This window comes from Amia ocellicauda, chromosome 17 (genome assembly GCF_036373705.1).
Source record: "Amia ocellicauda isolate fAmiCal2 chromosome 17, fAmiCal2.hap1, whole genome shotgun sequence".
In the NCBI taxonomy this organism is placed as follows: Eukaryota; Metazoa; Chordata; class Actinopteri; order Amiiformes; family Amiidae; genus Amia; species Amia ocellicauda.
In genome coordinates, this window is record NC_089866.1 from 11109662 (window position 1) to 11131512 (window position 21851).

Sequence of the window (21851 nt, forward strand, 5' to 3'; positions counted from 1 at the left end):
TAAAAGCCTTAATCAACGCTTAATCAACGCTTAATCAAATGTAATCATGTAATTTCTTGGCGTGCATGTTGAAGGCCCGTCCCCGGAGCGCTCAGATGCGTCTTCCCTGAGGGGCCGTTTCCAGCGCCGTGTCCGCAAGTGCGACAGGTAAGTGACGTAGTTTCAATATCGACAATTAAAAGCCTAAAATTGGATAATTATGTCAGTGTACTGTACAGTACATTTTACAGTAGAAGCAGCCATTCATCCACAGGAGACCCACCCCGGTCTGTAGGAGGTGGGTGGGCAACAGGCCTCAGTAACGCAATTTGAATAATAACAATACACTAATAAACCGGGGGTAAAATATGTAATTTATTAATTAAAATTCAATAGTTGTAGTGGTCTCGATTTTTCCATGGGAGAGGGTGTTTGCAGGGCGTTATTGGTTTTTTATTTTATTTGATTTAATGATATATTAAATGTTCTACATATCTAGCTTCTGTTACATTGTATCTATCCGTGGATTCTGAAATGAGGGTGGCTTTTCCACTAGAGCAGCTTCAAGTAACAATCATGTGTCCAAATCACTTCAAACACGTTTTCAGATATTTAGGAACTCAATGGTTAAACCAGTACAAAATACTGAATTAGTGGCAGTAAAAAGTACTGCATGGGGATTTGCATCAGCTATTCTTATCCCCTAGTATTACTACTTCTTACAATAGTTTGGATTTTTAATGCAGAAGTCAGCATCATAATGAAGAGGTATGTTAACGTTTTGAAGCAGACATAAATGTTTCACTGCATAGACTTGTAGTTGTGCAATAGCATATCTATAGACCTACATTGGGAATTACTGTTAAGCTGTTGTAGAGTTTATCAGAATTTTGCAAAGGCATGGGCCGTCAGTCTTACTGACTGACAATTGTATTTGGCAAACAAAACAGCAAAAACTATTTCTTAAATCAGAGCGCAAGGGCCATACTGATATATCCACTATATTGTTAGCATTTATGACTGATAGAAGTGCAATACACAGTTGTACAAACAGTCACTGAATGGGCTATGGAACACAGCAGGCCAGCCCAGGACCCAACATTTGCAGATTCATTTGCAATCAATCAAACACTAATCAATGACCCGTCCCCCTTGCCCACCCAGCCACCAAATGTCTGGAAATGCCAACTCCATCTCCACCAGTGGTTTTCAACTGAGGGGTGTCTTAAGGCTTAGAGGGGTTCACACATCAAGATTGAGTAGCTCATGTCTTTCAGGTGGTAATGACGGATTAGTAATGGAAATGTCTGCTCGCGAACCACCTCCACTATTTTGAATACGTACAAAAGCATACATATTTCATTGCCTTTTTATTTTCTTGAAATATAAATTCCTTTAATGCCTATTTAATGCTTAATGGAATTGCAATGGGAAAAACTGCAATTAATTTGTGGGCTATAGTGCTATACTAACCTCAGATATAATGGTAATGGCAAATTCAGCTGAGAGAGAGGGGGTGGGGGGGGCGTCACTCGTATTTTATTAATCTCTTAATTATTGAAGAGTATTATCTGCATCCCTGACAACACGTCATCAGCGGCATGTTATGGTGCTGTCTGAACTTCTACCTAAGATCTCACTTACAGTGCTGCTGCTCAAAGCGTGTAGCTCTTCTAGCTCCTGGCTATTTACTTCCCCAAAATCATACAGACCCGCCAGGAGCCGACTGATGACACCTGCCGAAAACCAATAAATATGTTCATCATAACCATTCATTACAGATTATTTGCCTTTTACTTCAGCTCTGAGTTTGAAAGCAATTAAGACACGTTTAATTAAGGGACCACCTATAAGGCCTGCTTGGCCACGGGTGATTTTACTGAGGTACAAGACCAAGAGAAATGTTTAAGAAGCAATACAGTGAATGTTTTAAATTCAGTAAAAATTGCCCAGGTAGGCTACTGCTGGATATATTTAAAATAAATAAACAAATACAAACAAATTAATACAATATTTTCCAGACTGAAACAGTGATCAACACATTTTGGAAATATTGCACTGGTAAATAAGTATATCTAAAAAAATAATATGTATTATTACATATTATTGTTTCTATTAAACCTGCTTATCTTTCTCAGATTTGCTTTCCAACATTACACATAACCTATACTTTCGGCAAGGTCATTAATTCATAATATGCGCTTCATTCGTCGCCACAATTAATTTGTGAAGCTAATTCACTATATCTTTAATCCGCATTCGGTGAGGTCTAATACAGCAGTTCTGTATTCAGATTTAAGAACAGAATAAATCAATATTAATACATCATTGAATGTGCTTACTGTGCTCCCAGATTGACAGATTGATTGCTTCACGAATTATCCGTTTATACCGCTGCATATTACAATGCTGTGTTTATTAAATGCTTCCTGTAGGTAATTAATTTGCCTTCGATTTCTATTGATGCTCGATACTGATTTTCCTTCTATAATCTGATCTCTACTGTCACATTTGAACTCTGTTTGCATATAACCTTTTATATATAGCCGTAGAAAATGTCAATTAAAATACTGCTACACTAATAATAATCATATTAATATACATTTGATTATTATTCTTGTTGTTACAACAACACAGCACAACCTAGGCATATAGTTTAAAACACGTATAATAATAGACTAATGGAAAGTAATACATGTGAATGATCACACACTACTCCGCGTTTATATTCAAGCTGCAAATGTTTGTTACTTCAATAAACAAACACCTATTTTGCTGAAGACTCCGGGACGCTGGGATTCCGGCCATGATTTGCACCATTTAGAGGGAAAGAAAACAGAAAACAACACAAGAAAAGACTGGGGAAACAGCCTAGCGCTGTGAAATGGTTCCAGTCTCCTCCATGCCGGCGCAACCCGGGCTGTTCCCCGAATCTCTCTCCCAGATCAAGGGCCACACAAGCAGCCCGCCGCCGGGGGCTATTTTGCCTGCTCTCCTCTGCCTGACAGTAGCCCCTTAAAAACGCTCTGCTCCAAATGCCTTTGAACCCAAATCTCTCCCTTTTAGTCACGGAAACACAATTTATGCCTATTATACCGTATTATAGATTAGATCTGCGGAACTCGCATTGTTGGCTGCAACTTCTGTCGGTCGATGAATCAACAACAACCCCCCAATACGAAAAAGAAAATACACACAGAGAGAAAGTAACTTATTCGGTGTATACATATACACAGAGCAGAAACTAATCAGAAAGGTTCCTAAACGCGTTTACAGTGTTTTACGCATGGTGGGGTTGTTTATTTGGGCATGTTGGTCTGTGGAGCTGTAAATAGGGCCGAAAGGGGGCATAACAAATAAAAGAAAACTAGACCACCCAGATTGAAGGGGTGGGGGAGACCTTCTGTAGCTACTGGTTGATCACGCCCAATAGGTTCAGACTGAGGTTCCTGCGATGCGCACTTACTCCGCTGTCAGCACTTGCACCACCAGGGGATGCGAGTCGTGGGGTAACAGACAGGCTATTGCACCACCAGGCTGTATCACTGGGTTGTCCACTTGCACAGACCGGAGGTGGGGGGACCTCATCAAGCCCAAAAGGACTTGGCAGGCTCTTCAGTCACCATAAAGCGCCATTGGTGTCGCCCGTTTCTTTTTCTCCGGCTTCCTGATCTTGTCGGCGCACTCAAGAAAGTGTCCAACTATGTTTGATAATTCGCAGTATCCTTATAACTGTTTTAATTATGACGGGGACGGGTACCCGACGTGTAGCTCGGATGAGGAGAAAAAAATGTGCCGACCTGCTTACAGGTAAATTCAGTCTTATTATTATTATTATTATTATTATAACAATAGCCTAATAATTATTATTATAAAAAATAATAATAATACAAAATAGCCTAATAATAATTCTAGAGCTCAGCGAATTATTCATTCCAAAATGTATTACTTTTCTTAAACGTAATATATTGTGAATCATACATCATACATTAAATCTTTAAACATGTTTTATTAGTTTTATTTAGGTCCTGTTCATGATATTTGTAAACAGTTAATTGCAATATACGAAGTTACCGACTTAAAGTAACTAGTAGCCTCCATTATATGTTCAAACTAAGAAGAACGCGTTGACAGGTTTAGTAAGCGCACTGCACGGCTCGTCCAGAGGAAATCTTTTTTGTGAGGCGCCAGTTTTGATGCTTATTTGAATAATTTCAGTAATTTAATTAATATTTAATATTTTATCATTAGGGCCTCATCAAACTTTATAACCTTATGTTCTTTTATTTCCTATACATTTCTTATATTCTAGTATTTAATTATTGCATGCATGTATTGTTACACATCATTTATCATTAATAAAGTGATTTCCAGATTTAGAATAGTGCATGTATTTATCATGTGTATGTATTTGTGTGAACTGAATAATACATATATTACTGTTAATGTATTTTTAATTTAAAGTTAACGTTTAAGTACACTAAGTCCAATTTAATATGTATTATTATTGGAAAACAAAATATTGACCCAACACAAAAATGTGTATTTGAGCAGACCACCAATTACATGATTTTACAGGGATTTGGTCTGATATAATCAGGAAAACATAAATGCAAACAACAAAGTATACATTTCTGGGTACATTTCTGTTCACCCAATGTGAACATGGTACTGTACTATTATTGTAACTATTATAGACTGATCTTAATTGAGATTGTTAATGCACACTAATTAATACCTTCAAATAAACAGTTTATATTGTAAAGCATAATATATCATTTATTCACTGATCATCATAATCATTTAAAGCTATATTACTGTTTAAATAGTTTAGTATTTTAAAATGTTATTTTTAATAATACATTTAAATAGTAGTTTATTGGTTATAGGTTTTCATGGAATAGAAACCTTGTAACCACAAACGCACAAACCATGTTCTTTGGTTCTTGAGTAATAGTTTTCTAAATTATAATATAAAATATACCATACATTTTGAGATGTGCATATCTTTCACCTTACTTATTTTGGATTAAAAGACATCTGAAACCTTTTTCTTTAATATTGTGGTTCTCTGCCAAACCAATTAAAGGTACTCTCCTACACTGACTGACCAGTTTCTGTTTCGGTTCCCATTTCAGTTACATCGCCCTCATTGCAATGGCCATACAGCAAAGCCCGGACAGCCGAGTGACCCTGTCGGGGATCTACGAGTTCATCATGAAGAAGTTCCCATACTACCGATCCAACCAGAGAGCATGGCAGAACTCCATCCGACACAACCTCTCGCTCAACAGCTGCTTCATAAAGGTACAAAGAACTGGAACGCTCTCATCCCTCCTTTCTATGCATATAAAACGAACACTGCAAGCATCGGTCTAAACCCGCATTAGAATTAGTGGTAAGGATCACACTTACAGTGTTTTTCTTTATTTTAATTCTCTCATCAACAGGGTTTATACAAGTGATGTCCCCTAACCTTCAATTCAAAGAGTCACAGCTTGCCTCTGTTGTCCAACTGCCCAGGTTGGCTTTTATTTCTGAGTTGCCCAGTGATAGATTTTGACCCCCCACAATTATGTTTAGACTGCACCTGTAGACCCTTCTAATCTTATCTTCTGCCTTTGTTTTATTCAATGTGTTTCATGATTCACTTTCATAGTGATGGTTGTGTATGTACGTCACCCTGGATAAAGGTGTCTGCTAAATTAAATAGAAGAATAATATAGTTTGCTATATGGAATTACTGCTGGAGATACATCAAATCAGGGCAGGACATCAGATTTGGAGAAATTTATTTGAAACTGACTGGATAAATACTAACTTCACACCTTCATTCATCCTGTTTATTTGAGATAGATAGATATTCTGCATATATAATATTCATTGGTTGGTATAAAATACAGGTGCATGTCTTGATCAGGTTCTGGTCTGAGTGCATTCTCGTTGTATACATTGTGTCTGAATGGAGAAACATTGCCGTTGTCTTCACCGCTCACAGAAATTGTTAAAAAAAATGGGTCAGAACCATTGTAGTAAAGAAATGTACAGACAAACCTTGACTGAGAATTATGTGAAGTGATATTTGTTATGATTATTTTATTTATCTTTCATAATGCTTCCCTCTCTCGCAGCTTTGGCTGAAATCTCTGAGGGTTTTTCACACTCTAATTAAGGGCAAGCAGTGGGTTAATTCTGAGAGGGACGCATTGGCACAATGAGCAACAGCTGAAATTAAAGTCTAAATGAAGGCAGATGGGAAAGAGCAAGAAAATCTCCCAAAAACAAAAAACACATTTGACTTTAAATAGCTACAGATTCATGCAGAGATTAACGGTAAATGGAGAAAGCGCCTATGAATTTCTCAGTGACTTGCAAAAGCCACAGGAAGAGGCGAGTTTGCCTCACAGGGCACTTTGCAGCAGGACTGTGTTCATGTGTGCTGCTGCTGTTGTTATTCTGTGGTTAATTTTCAGCCATATTAAACTTCTTAGACTGAGACTCCTCTGTGGATTTATTCTCAGGACACAAAGAGCATCCGCCCTTGTTTCTGCATGTTTCACTTATCTGAGTCACTGTTTCCCTTTTTCTGTTACCCATTTATTTGGAACTGAAGCTTTTATAAACTTCAATCTGCAGCATGAGCCGAAAATATCTACCAATACTTTTTTCCTCTCCAATGGACCATTTACCACAGAGGCAAAAGACCCATCAGTCCTCCTGCCACTGCCTGTGTGAAAGAAGGGCCTTTTTCACATCTTAGTGTTCCCACAGAGCTTAGTCCGTAACAGGGGCATCTTGGCTCAATGCGTCCTGAATCTTATTATAATTGGACATGTGAAAATACATTAGGTTGAATTTGGATCGTATACCAACATAGCTGAGGATCTCTGAGAAAGAGTTTAGAAGAATATCTGTCTTTAAAAGAATAATAATAAAACAATGTCACCCTCCAAATGTGGAAGTCTGCAGCCTAATATTTATTGATATATTTTTATCTGCATGTGTATTTGGACAATAACAAAAAATAATGGTCAAAGACCTGCAAATAGATATTGTCCACCAGGAGTTTCTCCAGCGTCATTTCTCCTTTTTCTCGGTCACAGGTGCCCAGGACAGAGGGGAATGAGAAGGGCAAGGGGAACTACTGGACATTCGCAACGGGCTGCGAGTCGATGCTGGATCTGTTCGAGAACGGGAACTACAGGAGGCGGCGGCGGAGGCGGAACCTGAAGATGGGGTTCAGGGATACGGCAGGGGAGCACGGCGAGGAGCCCTCTCCCCCCCATACACCTTCAGGGGCCTTCCTCCCCACGGTCTGCCTGTCGGACAGCCGCCACAGGACCCCGGAGAGACAGTGCGACTCGGACCCATTCTGCCCCACCGAGCCCAGCCACAGGCAGGCCCAGATCAACGCCTCCATGGGGAAACCAGAATCTGAGATCAAGTTCAGTATCGATTACATCTTGTCAGCCCCGGACCCCCTGCCTGGACTCAGGCCCCAGTGCAGCGGGACAGTGGGCAAGGTCAACTTACTGGAGCCCCAGCACATCAACCTGCACTTCTGGACCATGTGACACTGAGAGAGTGCTCAGCCCTGCCACTTCACCCCTTAGGACCCACCTCAGCATCCCAGACTTTATTAGTGCCCCCACCTGTAAAAATCCACCCGATGTATATTGCCCCTCCCCCAGTAAAAAAAAACAGAGCATTTGCCAAATAAATACTTATCCGAGACTGAACAGGACTCTGCTGTCATGGGGGGATGCAGCCCTGGTGCCGTACTAAACTCCTCCTCTGCATCTCCGCACAAAGGCACACAGAATTCAGGGCCTTGCTTGTTCTGTCCTGTTAGTCTGTCAGATGAAACTGTCTGTGTGGAACCAAGCACAGGACAAAGAACAGGAAGCAAAAATGCCTTCAAATGTAGACTTCAGTACGGTGGCCACCTGGCATAGTGCAGATAAAGGAAAATGTGTTACCCAGAGACACCCACAGAGGCCAAAGCAATGTCTTCTCAGCATCAGAAACGGGAGTCTTCAAAAGCAAAGCTGGATCTGTTAGAAAGGGCTAGCTTGAGCTTTACACTGTGGGAAGAAATATCCATCCATTCTACGATGCTTCTTTCAGTGCCGGTAGTGTTGGGTCAAGCTTTTGGGTCAATTTGGCAGCATAGCACACTGGACTCCACTGTCTGGTACAACACTTCTACAGGACAAAGCAGGACTAGTGGGTTGAGCAGAGTTGGGCTGGGCTGCTGTCTGTTCAGCACAGAACAGTATAAGAGTGGAGCAGCCAGAGACATCAGAATGACGAAGGCTATGCTACAAAAATCTGACCCACTGCTGTTTTGATACTGAATTTGCTTTTCCAGTGATTCTGAGTAGAAGACTGTGGAGGAAGGTGAAAAAAAAACCGTAATGTTCTAAGGTCAGTATTGTTGTTAACACTGGACTCCTCTGACTCCTGACTTCTTCACTGTAGAACTTCTGAAGCCGGCCACTGAGGACAACCTTTCTGTCTCGACACTAGTGCATGGCGATCAGTCATTGTATGTCAATGTGTACGTGCATAGGCCTTGTTTCGTAAGATAGGGCTGGTACTAGTCATCGTCCTTTATGGCCCTACATGCCGGTAAATGTCTTTGAAAAATAAAAAAATAAAAATACTGTCAAGAAGAAACCAACCAAAACAGCATCTTGAAATATAATTCTGGTTGGGCTGAGGACGTGCGGGTTTGTCGGCGAGAAAATGAAGGTGGTTACAGTCCTATGAAATTCCCACAAATCCATGTCCAAAGGTAATATTACAGCTCCAGTAAATGTCACACTCATCCATGTAAACATGAACCGTTGCATCGGTCCAATTTAGCGTGTATATGATCAAACAGCTGGCGTAGGCAGATTGTGCTGATGGAGTTTGAATCAGGTCGATGGTCAGCCTTTGAGAGACATTTTAATTCTATTGACGTGAAGGACATAGAGACAAACACTGTGCCGTGGTCCTTCTCCAGTGAGCTTGTGACCCAGCTTTCCTTCAGAGCAAATTCTAGGACTTTGCAGGGCGGCTGTATGGCATAGACTGATATTCAGTGGTAGGCAGCATAGGCTGTGAATAATGGTTCTTCCCCACAGAACCCATAGAAACAGGGCTATACTGTGTGTTTGCTAAAGATACGACCGAGCTCTGACAAAACACTGAGCTGAAAACGGAGGACACCCATTCACAGTAGTCTTGGCATCACACAGTCACACTGAAAGCTAATATGTCTCCCAAGCAATTACTAGTAATGGACTAATTTTTGGGGCTGCAGGCTAATACAGCAAAGGTTTATTTCCCAATTAATATATGTGGCATGACACACACACACACATTACAATAGTCAAAGAAATGCACGGCCGAGTTACCAAGTGTATACAGAGCCTAAATAATGCAATATTTTCAAAGGGTGAAATTAAAGGCATTTTGATATTTCAACAAAGGCTTATCTGCTTGAGATATAAGCCATAGTCAACTACAAATTAGAACACAGAAAATATTTCCAAAACATAGCAATAATCATTTAAAATTATATATATAAATACATATTGATTCTATGATTCATGTCAAATTGTAAGAGTTTATTTTTTTCCTTTCTTATTTAAAGATACATTTTTTCTGATAATGAGGTTCAGATATGAATGTGAAAACAACCACCTTTGTTCTTGCGCAGAGGGAATTAACATAGTCACATCAAATCTGTCCAACCTCGCCCAAAACCTGCTAATCCTTTCCCTGACCTTTTCGATTCCAGTAAAATTGCGACATACCAAATTTAATCCTAATAGTCCATTAAAATACATTGTATTCATAAAGGCACAAGTTAAGAAGGGGGTCTGTTAACATTTATTTTCCTTACAAGGGATATCAATCATGGCAGTGTTTGCACTTGTGAAGGGACATTTTTCAATTTAACCTTTATATTACGCTGTGACTACATCAGGAAGGTTTTCAACGCACTTAACATGAGTGGCATTTAATATAGCACAACACTTGCAAGGTGAGCTGGAGACGTGACCTTATTCAAATGCTGGAGCCATTACAATGCCATTCCTAATGCAATTATAATTAAATACTTTATGCCTTCTTGCAAATCCTCTGATCGATCATTGATATTAACTTTAATACCCCGTTGCCCCCAAGCAAGTGTCTACCATGGGAAGTGTTATGGATCAGCAAGTTTCCATTAACAAAGTTGTTGATGTAAGGGCCAAGTGCCGGGGATATATTTAGGAAAAATTAGCTTAGCATAAATGTGGTCGAAGGCTGGCCGCGTTGCACAGGAGGAGACTGGAATGTAGAATGACACGATCACAATCAAGTGTGTCAATCAAATGATTAAATGTTGCCCACGCCAGGGAATTAGGTGTAATTTGTTAATCAATACAAAACCATTTATATATACTCTAAAATTAAAATAATAATAATAATAATAATAATAATAATGCATGCATTGCTGGCTCTCTCAAAACTAAAACTAAATAAATAAATACAATCTTGCATAATTAAAAGCAGACACAGAGAAAATATATTTACCAATCACATCCACTAAAACAATCCAACATATAAATAAATCAAAGCAATCCATTTATTGCCATCTGCTGAGAGAGTATACCCTGTAAGCTAATTTCATTTTCTAAAAAAATAGTCGCAAAAACTCCTGGATGAGATTCTCAGCTCAAGGCAAACTGCTCTGAAACGTGCAAATTGGGAAGCCAACGGAGTGCAACTTTAATAACACCAAAACCATAAACACAAATAGGTCATTTAATTTTAAACACTTTCTTTATTATTTTCTTAATTCGTTTTTGGATCCTGACTGCTTGCTTTTTCCTCCATGCCTGTAAGAAAGGAGCTAAGGATTTATAAAATCTTAATTTAAATACGGGTAATATGTGTTTACCAAATTGGATAGGTGGTGTGTTCTTTACAGGTTTTTGATTAACAATCGCTGGTATTATTATGTACATTTACATACATTAATAGCCTCTAGAATTGAACACAGCTTGATGGATATTGATATCCAGATAAGCTGGGATATAATGAAGATTGTTATTGGCAATAGCCTCTAGGCACTTGTGAGAAGCTTGTCATTATAAATACAGTGGGGTATTTGAGACCAGAGGCGTGCTGCGTATAGTGGAAGGACAATATGGATCCCTCTTCCTGCTTTACAGATGCGCTGTAACGTACATAAAATAAATAAGTTCCAGTTTAGCCTCAGTTGGATGTTACATAGTGCCACTGAAGCACCCGCCAAATCAGCTCAGTACAAACATTTAAGAGCCACAGACATCTTACGAAAGAAAGAAAAAGAAAAAGGGATTATTGTTATGCATGTCTGAATATATTCATGATAGGAAATCCAGGAGAGTGACAGGAGGTAGAGTCTCTTTTCATGAGGGTCCTGGGGAAGATAAAAACACTGACACTATTTAATACACAAGCAAAAAACACTTCCATACAATTCAGAATAAATAGGTGTTCCCGGAGGTAATAACAATGGTTAATGCAGATATATAATTATATGTGTTTTTAAACTCTTCACAGTTTCTAAATGTACCGTAACTTATTCCCTCTGTCAGGGACAATATACCAGACTTTTCCTTAGGACTTTTTCACCGTCACAATCCCTGATCTTCATGTTTTTACTGAGGAGCACGGACCATTTGTCCACGTGTGGAGCTGGGACAGATCGGGATTGTAAAGAACATTCCTACGTGTAGCCTATAATTAAGCAGCAAAGCCATTATATGTTCTTTTCAAAGCTGGCTGCAACCAGTTCTGTTTCTCAATGCAGTGGAGGGGTTTACATAGTCACAAGATTACATGGATTTGCACGTTTTATTATACAAAACATCATCTTATTGTACTCTGAGAAAAGGCCATTGAGGTCTCTGCAGTGACTTGCTGAACTATAATCTCCAGCTGCAGTTCACTTCCCCAGATCTCACACTCTGATATATTGTTCGCATCTGAAACTCCAACAGTATTACTCATTTTACACTCATTACACATTTCACTGCCATGTCACATTTAAGAGCTTTTTCCCTCATATTTACGTTTAGCTCTTTCCAAGCTGGTGTCCATAGAGCCAATGTACAAGTTGTGTTTGTTTTCTCAATTGTTCCAGTTTAAGCTTCCTCGATTATATACTGAGTACCTGGCATCTCTGTGACCCCTGGCTTAAAAATAAATCCTAGTTGCTGCTTGAGTAAAACTAGGCCGGGGGTCTCACCCTGGCTCTGAAATGTGGAATTCCAATACCAGCCACAGCAAACTGTGAGATCTTGTCATGAGGAACCCTGTGTTAGAGTAAATTATATAACCTACTTTAACAACACCAAAAATCTAAAGTCTCTCTCAACATTGAAAAATACTGTATGTGCATGTTCATTTTGAAAACAGAACTATACAAGGCAACTAGGGCCATAGGGTGGGCAAAGGGGTAGGAACGTAATGGAAGCTGAGGAAAGCGTGGTCAGATTCAAACACACCCACTGTCCCTAACTCTGCACTTCATGAGCAGAAGGCAGCTGCATAAAACCACTGAAGTATTGGCTATTTTAAGTATTAGCTATAGCAGCTATTTAATTTAAGTAGTGTATTGACTTCCATGTGTTAAGATCTTTTTTCTGCAGCGCCCATAAACACATGCCACCCTTAAGGGTAAAAATAATGGGTGGTTTTATTCAACTAGCCACAGGATTTTCAGAAGGGCATCCCACTTTGAAGCCTGCACACATTTATAGTGAATTCTGACTTAAACACGCATGCGCCTCTTGTGGAATTCATTTTCTGTCTTTATTGGGGTTAGGGGGTCAGGTCAGGTTTTCCATGTGCCAACGATATCAGAACTGGTATGCCGTGGTATCTGGTTATGTACTGTACATAAGCATTTCCCAAAATAAGTAAAACACAACCCCCAACGAGTATGCAATTCTGAGTCGAAATAAACAAAGTCCCTGGCACGCTGAGATAGAAATCGCTTTGGTTTGAAGCATCGTTGATCGGTGCCCTTCGCCATGGCTTTGAAACGCAAGTGAAGCATTGGACGAGCCCGCTCCATTTCTCCCTAATTGTATGGTGGTTTATTTGTCTGAGCCGATAGTCTGTGCAGAAGGAACAGGGCGTCCTCCCGCCGAGCTTGATCCCACAGGACTGACTCGAGTTTCGGCCCAGGGTGTAGCAGTTGGACAGTCAGGGGACAGCCATGCTAAAGCGAGTAGGTTGTGAAAGTGAACCCACACATCACAGTGGAAAACCAATGTCAACGCGGGATCTTCAGAGGATTGGCTGGCAGCGTATACAGTGGGGGAAAAGAGTATTTGATCCCCTGCTGATTTTGTACGTTTGCCCACTGACAAAGAAATGATCAGTCTATAATTTTAATGGTAGGTGTATTTTAACAGTGAGAGACAGAATAACAACAAAAAAATCCAGAAAAACGCATTTCAAAAAAGTTATAAATTGATTTGCATGTTAATGAGGGAAATAAGTATTTGACCCCTTCGATTTAGTACTTGGTGGCAAAACCCTTGTTGGCAATCACAGAGGTCAGACGTTTCTTGTATTTGGTCACCAGGTTTGCACACATCTCAGGAGGGATTTTGTCCCACTCCTCTTTGCAGATCCTCTCCAAGTCATTAAGGTTTCGAGGCTGACGTTTGGCAACTCGAACCTTCAGCTCCCTCCACACATTTTCTATGGGATTAAGGTCTGGAGGCTGGCTAGGCCACTCCAGGACCTTAATGTGCTTCTTCTTGAGCCACTCCTTTGTTGCCTTGGCTGTGTGTTTTAGGTCATTGTTATGCTGGAATACCCATCCACGACCCATTTTCAATGCCCTGGCTGAGGGAAGGAGGTTCTCACCCAAGATTTGACGGTACATGGCCCCGTCCATCATCCCTTTGATGCGGTGCAGTTGTCCTGTCCCCTTAGCAGAAAAACACCCCAAAGCATAATGTTTCCACCTCCATGTTTGACGGTGGGGATGGTGTTCTTGGGGTCATTCCTCCTCCTCCAAACACGGCGAGTTGAGTTGATGCCAAAGAGCTCGATTTTGGTCTCATCTGACCACAACACTTTCACCCAGTTCTCCTCTGAATCATTCAGATGTTCATTGGCAAACTTCAGACGGGCCTGTACATGTGCTTTCTTGAGCAGGGGGACCTTGCGGGCACTGCAGGATTTCAGTTCTTCACGGCGTAGTGTGTTACCAATTGTTTTCTTGGTGACTATGGTCCCAGCTGCCTTGAGATCATTAACAAGATCCTCCCGTGTAGTTCTGGGCTGATTCCTCACCGTTCTCATGATCATTGAAACTCCACGAGGTGAGATCTTGCATGGAGCCCCAGACCGAGGGAGACTGACAGTTATTTTGTATTTCTTCCATTTGCGAATAATCGCACCAACTGTTGTCACCATCTCACCAAGCTGCTTGGCGATGGTCTTGTAGCCCATTCCAGCCTTGTGTAGGTCTACAATCTTGTCCCTGACATCCTTGGACAGCTCTTTGGTCTTGGCCATGGTGGAGAGTTTGGAATCTGATTGATTGATTGCTTCTGTGGACAGGTGTCTTTTATACAGGTAACGAGCTGAGATTAGGAGCACTCCCTTTAAGAGACTGCTCCTAATCTCAGCTACTTACCTGTATAAAAGACACCTGGGAGCCAGAAATCTTGCTGATTGATAGGGGATCAAATACTGATTTCCCTCATTAACATGCAAATCAATGTATAACTTATTTGAAATGCGTTTTTCTGGATTTTTTTGTTGTTATTCTGTCTCTCACTGTTAAAATACACCTACCATTAAAATTATAGACTGATCATTTCTTTGTCAGTGGGCAAACATACAAAATCAGCAGGGGATCAAATACTTTTTTCCCTCACTGTAACTGCACCCAGTCGACTGACTCACTGACAAAGGTAATTAAAAAGTCTGCTGCTTAGATCTGCACCGGAAATCACACAAGGTTTTATATACAAATATTCCTCACCCAAGCCCGTTCTCCCTCCTGGCTGATCACAGAACGCATGCTGTGTGCAGTAGGCCGGGTGGGTGTATTGCAGATTTGAACAGCTTTTTGCAGTTACAGTGTAATCGTGGTTATTATTAATAGTAGCAGTAGGAAATATTTAGTTTAGCAGACTACTTTATCCAAGGCGACCTACATGTTTTCAGAATATGAGTATACACAATCTTACTACAGTAACAAACATCACTCGGTTATACCAAAATATCAACATGTTGCAGTGAATACAAATTAAAATATCTGATATGGTCATGCAGTTCTCATTCCACAAACCGCAGTATCTTTTACATATTGTAATGCACACCTGCCTATAGAGGTTTACTGATGGTAAGGTAACAAACAGGACATATGCACCATCTAACTTATATAAGAAAGTGCAGATGGACATTCTGTATTGGAGTCCCCATGACCTGGCTGTGTGTATCCTGTATAGTACCTCTCATGCACCTTCCGAAGGTGGACTATCTCTCAGTGGGTACTGATCCCCACTGAGCACAAGATTAATGTTCCTTTTCCCCTTTTTTCAAAATCGTTGATTAACACTGCAATGTTGCTCAATGGCCATAGTGTGGCAGTATAATGACAATTCTACAAAAATTGCTTATTAATTTAGCTCTTATTAGTCTTAGTGTGTTCCCTCCTCATAACTCATTTTATTAATCCCACGGTGCATTAAACAGCACTGAAATAACACAGATCTTCTGCAAATCCTTTGAGCCTACCCAGAGTTATTAGATCCACAGCACCTCGCTGCAGTGAAGGAAATCACATATAAGGTAGGAGCCGACACCAATCTCCTCCTGACTCATGTTTCCTACTGTCCTGATCAGAGATGCTATTTGCACTTCATCTGGGCCTACTTGGTGTGGTTCCCTTCCCTGGCAGGCAGATGGGAATGCTTTGAAGCTCTTGTGATCTTTCACTTGGAACCCCTTGACAGAGCGGGGAAAACTGCGCCAGAGATCACAAAAAGTAATATACTGTTGTAATAAGCCCAGGGACTGCTTTACAATTCATCTTCATTGTGGCAGCTCTCACTGCAAATAAATTACACAACACTTCACTCTGTAAAGAGTCCTGGCGCAGCTAGAGAACCCATTACCACCTCTCACTGGTACATATAAAGCCCCAATAAGTGCACAACCTCTGAGCTGAAAAAGAGCCCACTGGAAAACACACAGACACACTCACACCTTCTCTCCCACTTTCAAGCACTGGTGGAAAAAAAGGATATCATAACAACTAATTAGTTCAGTAGTGCTTCAATCAATCGGTGTTTGTTAGAAACATGCAAGACTAGACATTAGAAACCGAACCCTGGGGAACCACCAAAGAGCTCAGCGGAGGATTTCAGCCTCTACCACGCATGCACTGTGCTGATTACAGCTCTCAATGTTAAGTTGACATTAGTCTCCTGAATGTATTTATATATATTGGTCATATATCAGTGAAATCATTCTAGGAAATGGGTAATCCAGTCCTTCAGCACAGTAGTGTGGTGGTCACAGCCTACTGGGATTAGCAGCACTCACATATAGTGATATTCAGTTGAAATTGTTTTCAACGCGGTTTACCTCGAGTCCCTGTTTTTCATTGCCAGTTTGGGGGTCACGCTATTGTTACATTAATAAATGGATGGGCTCTGATCATTAAGCTGCTTGGCAGAATATAATAATACATGGTTATAGACCCAATGGCAACACATAACAGATCCAAAGCATATGAGCTGTTACAATGCCTTTCTGAAGAATGGTCCAATTTTGATAACTGTGTGCATAATGGACAGATACTAAAGTGTACTGCTGCCGTGACGGCTCGTATAAGACCTTAAAAGCGCAAACCAAAGCAACATTGTGGGAACAGGGTTGAATGAACGCCAATACTGCTCCCAGTCAGTTATACCAAACCACCACAGGAGGGAGCTCCGCGCCCAAACGTCTGTCCAACCACACAGGCAAACGTTTTAAAATGTCAGCAATTATATACCAAATTGAGACCCACTTCAGTAATAAGTATTTTAAATAAGCTTAAGGTAGCAAACGAAGAGATCACGTTACAGAACACAATAAACGCGGAGGAATTACTCCATAACTGTTACCTTGTTACATTTGCTGTGTGGGACATTTGTGGGACCTTTACAATAGCATATGATGTTATTTAATACTGCATTTCTCGAAGTGTTAGGGATCAATCAATATTTTCGATGGTTAAATGCACAGTAGTGATAATAGCTGTAGCAGTATCACTAGTATTTGGGTGGGAAATTATGTGAGGCGACATTCAATAGTAAAACATGCAACCCTTTCAAAAATAAGGTACATTACATGTGAATGCTACAGTACGCTGAAGATGCTGTGTCAACGCAGAATACATAAAAGACAGCAATGTGAGCTAAGGATGGTCTTATGTAAAGCTAGCAGTCTTGTGATGCACACTGACTGAACCTGTAAACAATTGAATGACAGGTAGCTTTCAATTCTATCATATCGCCGGTAGGGGGCACGATTCCATTCGCTACAGGACCCACACACGCAAGTGCACAAAAGCATCGTGGATATAATAATAATAATAATAATAATAATAATAATATGGAAAAAATGTACTTCTTGTCCGACTAAAGGCAGAGGTGGTGCTGCTTTATATGGACTGTGAATCTGAACAGACATAAGTGCCCTGGACCACTTGATGCCTTACTTATTTATAGGGAGAGGGGAAGCAGCTTCAGAGCAATAGAAAGAAAGATGATATAATAAGCTTATGTCATGGTACAGTCAGTATACACTTCGACAGACCTTAACGACGTGTAGCCTATTTCGATGGCCAGGTGCTTCATATTAAAATGTTTGTTTGTGGTTTTCTTTTGCTTTATTTTGTATGTCATGCTCCTAGAATAATATATATTATTGAGCAGAATAGGTAAAGTGTCATCCTATTAGAAACGCTGTCAAAGTCAATTATAATTATAGGATTGCAGCTTTGCTCGGGCCAGGCGACAAATATCACCATGGGTATTTTTTCAGGTAAAACCAATCCCAGCCGGTTTGCCCGTTGCTTATGGATTTGCTCTCCTATACTTCTGAATAGATTTTTTGAGGCTCTGGAACTATCTTACCGTGTCTGTTTTCTACTTACTGGTTGTTGTGTGGTTTTGGTACTGGTGTAACTTCGTGAAATTGGTACCCTACTCCAGCGATTTCCATACCAGTCCTGGAGTACCCCCTGTCTTGCTGGGTTTTGTTCCAGCTGAGCTCTTAATTGCTTAATTGAATCCTTAATTGAACTAACAATGTAATATAAGGCTCAATTGTGTAATTGGTAAGAGGTGTAAGAGGTAGGCTGGAACAAAACCCAGCAGGACAGGCGGTACTCCAGGACTAGGACTTGTGGATTTGGGAATCCATGCGCCATCAGGAGGTCGTAGACATAAAATCTTACCTTCATGATAAAGACCACGAAATTAAAGCATTTTAACAATCAAACTACGTGGGCTTGTTCATGGGGCACTTTTTATGAACTGTTACCTGAAGCCCTCCGTTTTCCGCTGTAGTCGCATCCCAGGTTATGATGCGCACCACTGCCCAGGGGCTGCTGGGCACTATAGCGCTGCAAGCTCGTCCTGCTCGCTTCTTGTAGCGCAGGTTTCCGCAGTTCTGCGCGGGTCTGCGCTGCTCCGCCAATGGGATCGGCAGGGTCCTGCAAATCTGCGCAGAACTGCGGAAATCTGTGCTACACGAACGCGACCTGTGTATGTGTTGCGCACAGGAGGATAACAGGACGCCGGGTCTCTGAGCACAGGAGCTACAATACTGCATGCAAAGTAACGTTTCCCATGGTCCTTGCTTTGCCATCGGCGGCTCATTGGTGCTTAAAATCAATTAGTGCGGATGAAGTCCGCCGTGAAAGGATTTGGTGCCACGCAGTACTTAAAGGTCGCATTGTTATTAGCATTAGCGTGTCTATTAACACATAGGCCCGCACGACCCCATCGGATCTGTCCTGCTTCCATATCCCTATAACAGACGGAGATGTCCATGTGTCGCACCGCACATTTACGCAACGTCATTAATAAATACTAACAAACGAGAAACACTTCGAGAGAGAGAAAAAAATCTTTATTTGCTATCTGTTCTCCTGCTCTATAGTCCTGGGCTTCGCTTAAGGCCACCGGCCGACGTATCTCCATTGATATTTACTTTGTCAGTGCCTGTAATGAGAATTTTATCACGCCTGGTAATAATAAACTGAACCGCTGTCCTCTCTCCTGTCTCCTTGGAAACAGACCACCCCCCCACACACACCACTACCATTGATCAGGAGAGAGAGAGAGAGAGAGAGAGAGAGAGGGACGCTTGTGTATCTCCTGCCCAGTCTCTTCTCCGGACCGCTGGAAGGTCACCTGTCTCATTAGCATGATAAATCGGACCTTTTAGACAGATGACCATTAAAACCACTAAATCCACAAATACAAACACCAGCAACCCGCCAGATTTGGTATCTTCACTCCACATGAAGCATTACAAAGTGTCGGGCCTTTCTCTCATTTAAACAAAACTGATACAAGACACAGACAGATGCAAGGAGCAGTAAACAACTGGTCAGTTAGGACGAGAGAGAGAGAGAGAGAGAGAGAGAGAGAGAGAGAGGGGGGGGGAGGCAGCCTGTGTCTTTAAAGGTTTGTCATGAACATGCAAGCAGTGCAAGCGAGCTGCAGGTGAGACCTGGAGACAGAGAGACGGTGCTGTTCACTGCGTAATTGGAGAGACAGGACCATCGGCGCCCAGTCCGCTTTGGTTTCACACTACAAAAACAGCCATTTGAAGCAGCCCTCTGAAGAATGAAGGAGCCTGCTGGGGGGGGGGATTTTTAAGCATTTCTTTGCCACTGCTGGATGCTGAAAGGTGCTTTAGTTCTTCATCAACATAATCAACAACAGTAATAATAAACCTGCCCATAACGAGATTGCATTAAAATGTCTGGTTTGCTCTTTTCAGCAAGGGCAAAATGCAATTCATTTTATGCTAAGGGGAGGGGGGGACATACTCTGTTGAAAATTGAAACATCCCAAGAGAGAGTCCATCGTGGACGACAGTACTGCACAAACTAGGTTAATGTGTGCGGGCAGTAGAAGAAGAGAAAAGTTATTAAAAAAATATGCTGTTCTTCTCTGCTCAAGTAGATTTTCTCTCTCCCCAAGAATAAAATAAAACAATCTCATTGCTCTGTGTATATATATGTATGTATGCATGTAAAATATAATATATATATCCTAATATTTAGGATGCATTGCATTACATTGTGTTTTATTGCATTTGTGCCATTTGCAAGGTCTGGGCCATTAACTACAGGTCCAAAGATAAAAATATGTCTAGCATGCTGCTTTGTTTTCCGATCCCCACATGTACTCATTAACCCCAGACACTCGGCGGAGGCGCAGGACTCGGCGCAGGTGCTGATGTGCGCGGTGAGAAATAGTTCACCAGTCCCTTGTGAGTGCAGCGCAGACAGCCCGCCGAGAGAGATCTGTTCTATGTAGTCAATAAGGGGAATTCAATTTTGCATACAAAAAAAAAATGACATAAATACAAATAGACTTTAAAACATCGATACGTGGTTCAATTTGACTCCCTTGTTACTGACTTTTGCAGGCCTGGTTTTAATTAAACTGGAGCGTGCGTCTGACATGGTCACCTTTCAAATGATGAGCTTAATCTCGTCTTCATCTTTCTTCTTCTGTAGTGGTTGTATTTATGAATAAACTAACCTTGCCGTAGGTTCTCTCTACTGTCCACCTCCCTCGTTCACAGTCTTTCTGCACTGTCTTGTAATTTAAATCCCTGTGTGTGTCTGTGTGTGTGTTGGGGCTTCAGACTGGACATTTATCAATGCCAGAGCCTGGGCCTGCATGCACGGGTGCAGGAAATGTGTGCGCAAAAGGAGACTCCTCTCTGGAGTCGAGCATCCTGAGCAGAAACCAGACGCACTCTTAACACAGCCCAGGATGATGTCAGGCTATGCAATTTCAAGCCTCTCACTATTGGGCCCCAACGCTTTCTACACTGTGCACCTATCTATCTCGGAGAAATCCAAAACATTTATGACAATTATGACATTTTCTGTGTTAGATAATCCTCAATGCGCCCCCCCACTGTTAATTTCCTCCACATTTGGGACGCAGGAGGGCTTAATCTTGTGTATGTAATATCTCAAATGTAACTGGACACCTGACCTTTCCCTGTCTTTCTGGGCTTCCTTTGCCAGCTTGGACGATAGAGTATCCGCCTAACAATTCCTCAGAGGAACCTCTTAGTGTGCCGTGACGCATACAGGGCAGTGTTGTTGCAAGAGCACTCCCCTATAGCACGCTTGAGTTTAAGGGCCGAGAAAGAACATCAACGCATCAGGAAGCTGCATGAGACAGTCATATACATCACCTGTATTCCTGCAAACGCTATTAATTCTGTGAAGAAAGGGCACCAAATGGGTTACCGGCTTATTGGCTGAACAACAGAGCGTTACCAAATACTTGTGGGGAATGGAGTTCCTCTGGGACCCTGACTGGCGTCTCTGCGACTGAAGAAAAAGAGCTGACTTGGGAATCAATAGAAGCAAGATCCTTTGGGATGAGTGCGTAGGCCTGTACATTGTAACAGCCAGGGAGAGCCACACCGATTAAAGATCACAGCTACAGAAGCTGGTTTGCAGGTTTAGAAGTTTTTTTGATTTTCCATGTCAACAGACGGCTAATTGAGACTGAAATCTGCAATTATAGTGGGATGGTTACTTTTTAAGCACCATTCCA

General features: G+C 41.3%; 1 protein-coding gene across 1 annotated transcript; it reads left to right on the forward strand.

Annotated features, from left to right (window-relative positions):
* Positions 1 to 3457: 3457 nt before the first annotated feature.
* On the forward strand, positions 3458 to 8636 carry foxl3 (forkhead box L3). The gene is made up of 3 exons (XM_066689147.1): positions 3458 to 3789; positions 5118 to 5286; positions 7083 to 8636. Exons 1-3 carry the CDS (start codon positions 3683 to 3685, stop codon positions 7551 to 7553), a joined length of 747 nt encoding a protein of 248 aa, XP_066545244.1. The 5' UTR covers positions 3458 to 3682; the 3' UTR covers positions 7554 to 8636.
* Positions 8637 to 21851: the final 13215 nt, after the last annotated feature.